The sequence below is a fragment of the Muntiacus reevesi genome, chromosome 11 (genome assembly GCF_963930625.1).
Source record: "Muntiacus reevesi chromosome 11, mMunRee1.1, whole genome shotgun sequence".
NCBI lineage: Eukaryota > Metazoa > Chordata > Mammalia > Artiodactyla > Cervidae > Muntiacus > Muntiacus reevesi.
In genome coordinates, this window is record NC_089259.1 from 68778454 (window position 1) to 68787396 (window position 8943).

The window sequence follows — 8943 nt, forward strand, 5'->3', positions numbered from 1 at the left end:
GACCTCACAGCTTTCTGCCTCTAATTTGCCCTGCACATCCCCTCCTCCACCCTCTGCCAATGCCAGGCTACCAGGATCCCCCTTCAACCAAGAATCCATCCCCACAGCCAGGGAAAGAAAGCAGCATGAAGGGTGCAGAGAATTCACGGTGAAGCTGGAGCTCCTCCCCACGAGGGCTTTGGCTCACAGTGCCAGCCCACGGGGAAGGGGGCAGCCTGGGGAAAGGTGTGCTCTTCTTAGGAGTTCTGGGCAGCTACAGTCCAGATGCAGGGCCCTGGGTTCTGTTCCCCTGGCACAGGAGAAGTGATGGTATCTTCTTAGAAAAGCATTTATCAGACGTGACCTGGTCAAGGTAACAATTTTTACCTTCTTAAACTATAATTGAGTGCCATAAAATGTACATTATTCTGGGCTTGGGTCCAAATTACCTTCCTCTAAATCACAGGGCACATATTGCCTGAGGCTGCTGGAATCTTCTTCTGGTCAAAGATCAGTCAGGATTTATACTGAGCACCAGGAACTTTCTAACATAATATAAAATGTCTTTTATTTAAAGGCTGTCCTTCCACAACACTCTTTAATCAGTTAAAAGAAAAATAGTAACACCTGGAGTCCAGTCCTTGCCATTCTAATGACAAATACAACCTCTGAACTCTATCATGTTTCCGTGAGGGTCTATCCTCAGACCTTAGACCACTGGCCTCTCTCCCCATCCATCCCGTCCACCTCAGTGCTGAGATACATACACCAAAAAGCAATGCACAGTATGAAACTCTTTTACCTCAAGAAATGTAAACACTCCCCAAATTAAATAGGATTTCCAGTAACACTTTACAATTGCTTTCATTAAGGAAGTCTCCTGTGCATCTTTCTGGGCTCTCTTAACTTCTTGATCCCAGTACCTGCGACGAGAAACAGAGCACAGTGAAGAACAGCGTGTCCACCACAGGGAAATGGGGAGGGGCGGAATGGGAGATGGGCCTTCACTACAGGGCGCTCTGTGGGGCCCCACAGATGCTGGCTGACTGCTCACAGGGCTCCTGAAAGATGAGCGGTGCAGAATGAGGCACCAGAGAAACAGGACTGGAGGGAAAATTCCCAGATTCTGGAAACAAGTTCCTGCCAAGCTTTGCTGGACTCACAGGTCATGAGCAGCTCAGGGGGCAGACTCCCTCCTCCAGGGACCCCACTTCCAGGGACAGAGCTCGGCCTCCAGGGCCATGGCTGCGGGCTCCCTCCACGTCCACAGATGCACAGGGAACACGGCCTCCCCCAGCCTCCAAAGTGGGCTAAGCCTGGGGTCAACCTGAGGGGGTGAGCATGCAGAGTCAGGGGAGGAGTCTCAGAAGAACCCAGAGGAAGCAAAGCCTCCCCCACACCTTTAGCCCCACGTGGAAATTCTCACTCTTCCTCCCTTCTCCCTTTTGCTTGTGCTCACCCTTGCAGCTCTTCTCCAAGGCGCTGGGAGCGATCTTCCGGAAGCACCGAGTACATGTCATCTTCTTCTAATCTCCGTTTGTGACCAATTTTAAACAAGGGGTTTAGCCACCTGTTAAACATTAAAAGGAGAGTAACATATATCCAAATTACACATCTCTAATTAGAAACATACATTCATGAACATTATTTAAAAAAAAAAAGTCTACATTTTAAATATATAAAGATACAGGGGGAATTTAGACATGTGCTTAGAAACATACATACATTCTAGGTATATGAAAGTCATGCTGACTTATACATGGTATAACTTAAAAGCAGGCTGTTTGTGGCCTACTGAACATACATTGTACATCTGCTTTAATTATTAAGGAAAAAATATATCTAGAAATGAAAATAAAGTAACAGTGTTTCAGGCAAGCAGAATAGAGCTGAATGGTCATTGTGGGTAAGGCTGCAGATATGTTCCTGTATTACTGAGGACTTAAATCTTCTCAACTGTATCAGATTCAAGGATACCTACATGGCACTAGTAGTAAAGAACCCGTAGGCTAATGCAGGAGATGTAAGAGATGCTGCTTCGATCCCTAGGTTGGGAAGATCCCCTGGAGAAGGAAATAGCAACCCACTCCAGTATTCATGCCTGGAAAATCCCATTGACAGGGGAGCCTAGTGGGCTACAGTCCATGGGTTTGCAAAGAGTTGGATACAACTAAAGTGTCTGAGCACCAGTCATATTCAAAGCAGTTTCAACCCTAAGGTCAAGATCTCCTTAGATCAGCTGTCAACACAGAGGAATTTTTACAGGCAATTATCTTATAGACACAAAACCCTGAATCTAACAGGCTCTGGACCCTGACCTCCTTACAGTCCTGTCAGACTCCCCTCAGCCAGAACGCTCATGTGAGCCTCTTTCTGACCCCAATCTTCTGAAGACAAACTCAAGATAAGTAACACCTTCCCAACTAAAATGCACAGTTGATTCTTCTTATGGTCCTCCTTGCTATCACTCCCTAGCAGATTCATTTATTTTAAAAAGTAGCATTCAAACATCCAAAAGGGCTGGAGTTTTACTGACTGTTCAATCTGTCACCATCAGCCTCAGTCGGGGAATAAATATAGCCCGCCAGACTTTCAGGGAACTCCACTAACAACTGACAACATCACCAAACTAGGTTTAATTCCTCCACGCCCAGGCTTCTGCCCAGTGACATCAAGGTTGCCCCCATTGCCACCCTTCTGCAGCAAAGGCATATGTGTTAGTCAAATCCCTATTTCCTGGGGGTCCAACCAACTGTTCACTATGAGCTCTGGGGACAGGATCATACCAAACATGGAAGGGTCTGGCTACCTATGAGCCTAAACATGACTCAAGAAAACCCAAAGACAGTGTGTGCACCCCTGAGGGATGTTTATTCCTTGAGACCCCTATGGCAAGGGCCACCCATGATGGGCCATCAAGTGTCTCCAAGAAAACTCTACCAGGAGACACTGGGCTCTAGGTTGTTCACACCTAGATCAAGGTTACATTCAGATTTTAAATACACTCGTACAACCTGTGAATCAAAGGAAGCCATTCATCTAGTCAGGAGGGGAGCTGGGCTGGTAATAGCAGTTGTCACTCTTGTAGGATCCCTGGTGAGCCTAGCACAAGAAACAATTTATAATAATCTAAGTATGAAAAAAAACAAAAAACAAGGTCAGTCAGAGACTGACCTGGGTAAGTAGAAAAATCAGTTCTAACCTTAGAATAATAAAATCTTACTGGACCCTCTGGCCTAATATGACATTTGACCACCCCAAAGCTCTTGATTACCTGCTGGCTGGTCAAGGGGGAATTTGTGCCCCAGCAACCATTTCCTGTTGTTTCTAGGTTAACATGAATGGTCAGATAGAAGAGAGTGCATCCCAACTGCCAGAGAAAGCCACTTGCAGACAAAGACAAATATCATATGGTTTCACTTATATATGGAATCTTTAAAAAAAGAACAGTATAAATGCACTTACCTACTAAACAGAAATAGAGTTACAGATGTAGAAAACAAACTTGTGCTTACCAGTGGGTAAGGGAAGAAGGGACTGGGACTGACATATACAGACTACTATATTCATGCCCAGCTCTTTCTGACCCCATGAACTGTAGCCCGCTAAGCTCCTCTGTCCATGGGATTCCCCAGGCAAGAATACCAGAGTGGGTTGCCATTTCCTTCTCCAGGGGATCTTCCCAACCCATAGACGTAACCCAGGTCTCCTGCATTGCAACTGGATTCTTTACTGTCTGAGTCCCCAGGGAAGCATATATAAAATAGATAAGTAATAAGAACCTACTGTATAGCAGAGGGAACTCTACTCAATACTCTGTAATAACCTTTATTTTTCATTTTTAAAGAAAAAAATATTTTTAAAAAATGGATATATATATATAATTGACTTACTTTGCTATACTCCTGAAACTAACACAACATTGTAAATCAACTATAATCCAATAATTTTTTTTTTTTTAATAGAGAGGCCGCTTGGTTAAATACTCAGAACAAGAATGGCCTGACTGAACAAATTTGTAGCATTTTTCAAAAGAAGGATCCCCAGCTTCCCTGGGCTTCTAAGGCCATTCTTAGAACCCCTACAGTTAGTTTCCTTCTCTTGCTCTTTGGTCCATGATTCCTTGATTGTCTCATTGGTTTTATCGTTGGAGAACTGAGATAATCAAGCTGCAGATGGTCTTTACCCAGGGCTATGGGAAACTGGGACTCTCGTTTGGTGACTATTAGATTCATTTTGGTTGAATCAGGAAAAATTCTGCTCCTCTAATCCAACATATGACAACGCCCACGCTCAGCAGGAAGTGGTATCAAACTACCAACCTTTTACCCTTTAGAGTCCGCCAGGAACAAGGAGCAGTAAAATGGAAAGGCGTTGCCCCATAATTATATCCCTGCCCCTTTCTCAAATGGAAACCAGTTGCTCTTATCTGAGTTTCAGACTCAATCATAAAAGGAAAGAGAAAAATGAGAACTGATTAGAACTAGCCAGGACCCAAATGGCAGAAGACCTAACCTCCAGTAGACACAGAGCATCATTACACATTCACTGTAATATATTAGCTGCTAAATGAACCCACCAGGACCATTACAGTTGACAATGGCTATGACATTAAAGTGAAGAGCTCATACAAGGACTAAAAAGGAGTGTTGTCTTAATTTCAGGTCCAAATCACACCCTGTTTTTGCATAAACCATGAATATTCCTCCCTCTCTTAACCTGATTCCCTTCCACTTACTTCAACCCTCCTATACACAGTGTCTCAGCCCAAATTAGGTTGAGAGGTTGATTTGCGAACTAAGTCTCCGTTTCTCCATTCTTTGGTCACTGAGAAAAGTTTGTGCTCTACCTGTCTCACCATCAATTTACTTATTGGTTGGGGAAATCTGAGTGTACAAAGAACCTCCCCAGTCATGATAAGGGGTCTCAGCCTGGGCTAGGATCCTGGCACAAGTCCAGACAACCAATTCCATGGCAAGCACAGCAGTTACATACACAAGAAACGTAAACTCTAGAACCAGACTGCCTGGCTTGAGATCCTACTCCACTGCTTACCAGCTATGTGATAGTAGGCAACTTACTCAACCTCTATGCTTCGGTGTCTCCAGGTGTGAAATAAGAGGCTCCTTCCTCTCAAGCAGGAAAACTGGAAATGAGTGCCAACAAAAATCAGTCTTCACCTTCCATTTCTATGCATATACATTTTCAAACTCAAGAAACAGAATGTGCTTTGAGAATTTCATGCCCTGCCTGAAGTTAAGGAGACATTTGTCTATTTTTATATTATTTATGGTAACCACACACATACTCTGGATAAAGAAATGGCAACCCACTCCAAGTATTCTTGCCTAGAGAATCCCATGGACAGAGGAGCCTGGTGGGCTGCTGTCCATAGTGTCGCACAGAGTCAGACATGACTGAAGCAATTTAGCATGCATGCATGCATTGGAGAAGGAAATGGCAACCCGCTACAGTATTCTTGCCTGGAGAATCCCAGGGACAGAGGAGCCTGGAGGGATGCCGTTTATGGGGTCACACAGAGTCAGACACAACTGAAGCAACTTAGCAGCAGCGGCAGCAGCAGGAACACACATATTCCTTCTTCTCAGCCCCTCTTTCCTTAAGGCTCATCAAATAGCCAAGAGATGCAGCCACATACACTGAATACACCACCACCAAAACAAGCATATGAGCTGCCATCCCCCTGGGAATCCCCTAGGCTGTCCCATAAAATAAGTATCAGAATTTGTGGGAAAGATGAATGGGTTAGGGTCGAGAAACAGAAGACCTAATAATCACCCAAGTGTGATTAAAGTCCAAAGGTTCAGACCTGCCTTTCTGCAGTCCCAGCTATTAGATGAAGACTTCATTTAGGAGCTTCAGCTCTCTGCAGTGTTTTTCATCTGTATATTTCCTCCCAGCTCAGGGACCCTTCAGTGGTTTCAGGACCATAAGACTCCTGGGCAGGACCACCTACATCAAGACCATGCACTGCTTCTCTGAGCTAGGGATCTGAATAAGATCCCACAGATTTCAGGGACCCCATCCCCAGGGCTTGGTCCTCAAAGGTGGAAGTGGAGATATCTGCAGTAGGGATAAGGACTGTGGTCAAATAGACACTATGTTCCTGGCTGTGTGTCCCAGGAAAAAGCAAAAGGTGTTCCATAATCGTGTTTCCATTCATTTCATAAAAAACAATTGTATTTTGTACACACATGAAATTGACCACAACTAGGTACCAGGACAGTCAATCACACAGGGAGGGAGAGAGGGAGAGAAAGAAAGACATGGTCATAGACAGGGGGAGAGAGGGAGTGCAGGGCAGTTGGAACTCAGATGTTCACCTAAGGAACATGGGAAAAGGTGGGGACATTATTGGAAGATGGCAAAGGTGCAGGGCACTGATTAGATAAAGAAAGTTGTTCATAAGCTGCTTGTTTGTAGTAAAAGCTGTAGCTTATTTCAGAACTGACAGTGAATTGCTGAGCGGTTCTGAGGCAGCTGGATAAGGTAGACACCAGGTTCCTGGGTCCTCCTCCCAGCCCTACTGACACCGGCCCCAGGCGCGCACCCTCTCCTTGTCCCTTGGTCCCCCACAGAAGCAAGCTGTGCCGGACATGTGCCCGCGGGGACTGTCACAGCTCAGATGGGGCGCTCACCAGACAAACAGGCGTGAGCAGAAGTTCGCCTTCTGAAGCGGGTTGGTCTTCACCTCCTGGGACACAGGAGGCATCTTGCCGGCCAAGGTGGACACAGACCGGGGTCTCCCTGATTAGGTGGCGGTGGGGCTCCTGCTGCTCCTGGAGGCTGGAAACTGGCTGCCCCACAGGTCCACTGGGCAGGAGCTTGAGAACACTTGCTTCTGATAGTGGAGCGCCCTTTGTGCTCCAGGTCCTGCCTCCCAGGACTGAGCAGCCTCCACGGTCCACCTTTGAGGCTCCCGCTCTGTGCAGGTGCTGCCACAGGTATGGGATGGATGCAGCGTGCAACGTGTGGGGCTGCAGGACCAAGAGACACCCAGGTAGACTTCCAGAAGCCCCACGCAGGTGGGAGGCAAAGCTACCAGCTCTTTGATAAAGGCAGGCAGGGAGGCTGACTGAGTGCACAACCAGCTCAGCTCCCAGGAGCGCTCCTGGTTGCAAACTCTGTGGAAGTTCCTGCTCTGAGTCCAGGCACTCACCCAGAAGGTGGAGAAGGGAGGCTCAGCCCCGCCCATCTCTGCTGCTCAGAGGCTCCCCATGCACTTCAGTAGAAACCAGGAGAAAGCTGGCAGAAGGAGATAGCAGCCCACCCTCTGGGCACGCTGCCCTCATCAGGACCAAACAAGGGCGCTGTGGGAAGGTCTCCAACTGGAATGGAGCAGGACCCTGAGGGACCTTCCTGGGATACACCCTACCCCCACCACATGCCCTCTGCCTGTCTCTTGTTTGTAGAAAAGCTTCAGTCTCCCAGGCCTCCTCCAAGTCACAAAAGGCTGGCTCAAGGATGATTGGAAGAATGTGAACATGTAATAACAAAAAAAAATTTTATCAATAGATTAACCATATAGCAGTCACAGAATCTTTATAACAGGATCTAGTGCACATTCCTGAGTAGTTTTGCAGATGATTAAAAAAGTCCACCAGGTGGAAGAAGTTAACTGCATGATGACCAGGATAAACTGGAACCTAAGGATTTATGACGATAACCCCTGTTACATTACCCTGTTCCTCAACATCAAGCAGAATAGTGCATGAGCTAATCAAGTACCCTGGACTCTCTCCCTCAGCTTGCCTTTAAAATCCTCTCCTGAAATCCACTGGGGAGTTCCAGCCTTCTGAGAATGAACATCCTGTACTCCTTGCTTGACCCTTGCAATGAACCTTTCTCTGCTCAGAACTCCAACTTTTCACTTTGTTTCACCTCAATGTACACTGGGCACAAGACCTTGGTTTGGCCAATACAAACCAGGCACCAAACATTTGACGATGGCCAACAACAGGGTTTAGCACAGATTTGAAAAGTGAAAGTGAAGTCGCTCAGTCTTGCCTGACTCTTAGTATGGACTGCAGCTTACCATGCTCCTCCATCCATGGGACTTTCCAGATAAGAGTACTGGAGTGGGGTGCCATTGACTTCTCTGATGTTTATAGAGCTGCAAGACTTAGAGAAATGTAACAGAAGATTAGAAAACTTCAAATGATTTCAAAAGATGAATTCATGCTGTCATTAGAGATCGCCACAACACGTGAAATGTCTTGCATCTCACAGGTTACATTGTGGCAGTACTCCTGGGAGCTTTTTTGCTGCCCTCCTACAAGGGGAATTTGGGACAGAGAGATTTCCTTATGATTTCTTTCATCAAGAGCTCGGGGCTTACCTAGCAGAGTAACAGTGACATATGTTACAGAATACAGGTTATGTGCATTTGTGGGGAAGTTACTTCACTTTTAACTCAAGCAATGCCCTATTCAAGGAGGTGTTATCTCTATTTTACAGATGAGAAAAATGAGGCTCAAAGACAGCACTTCTCCAGGGTCTTCCAATCAGTAAATGATGAGTCATCATTTGGATTCAAGTCCAAGTCCAGCATGACCATCTCACTGGTGGATGGTCAGTGGACGGTCAGTGTGTGAAAAGTGCCAAGAATATGCCATCTGAATGAATCAATGACTATAGTAGGACTGAGAACAAAATCTTGGGCCTTCACTCATAAGTGGTAAGTTATTTGTGTGGCTGCCTTACCAGCTCAGCAGCTTTTCTTCCCTTTCATTCTAAATGAAGAAAGATCAAAGTTTGTGGGGCTTATAACAAGACCACCTCAGTATTCTTTGATAATTTCCCATGTAGCTTGGCTAAAATGGTGTTATTAATAATGACTTTTAGCTTCAGTTATGCAAGATGAGAATGTCCTGCAGAACTAGGGTACAGCAATGTGGCTACAGTTGACAGTACTGTACTGTGTCCTTTTCATGTGCTCAAAGA

General features: G+C 45.9%; 1 protein-coding gene across 1 annotated transcript in view; it reads right to left on the minus strand.

Moving 5' to 3' along the window:
* The window catches only part of LOC136144153 (ATP-binding cassette sub-family C member 4-like), a 156855-nt gene extending 150143 nt beyond the window's left edge, over positions 1-6712 (minus strand). Inside the window, 3 exon segments of the mRNA XM_065901811.1 lie at positions 782-902; positions 1439-1549; positions 6639-6712. Of these exon segments, the coding sequence (XP_065757883.1) occupies positions 782-902; positions 1439-1549; positions 6639-6712 (306 nt within the window).
* Positions 6713-8943: the final 2231 nt, after the last annotated feature.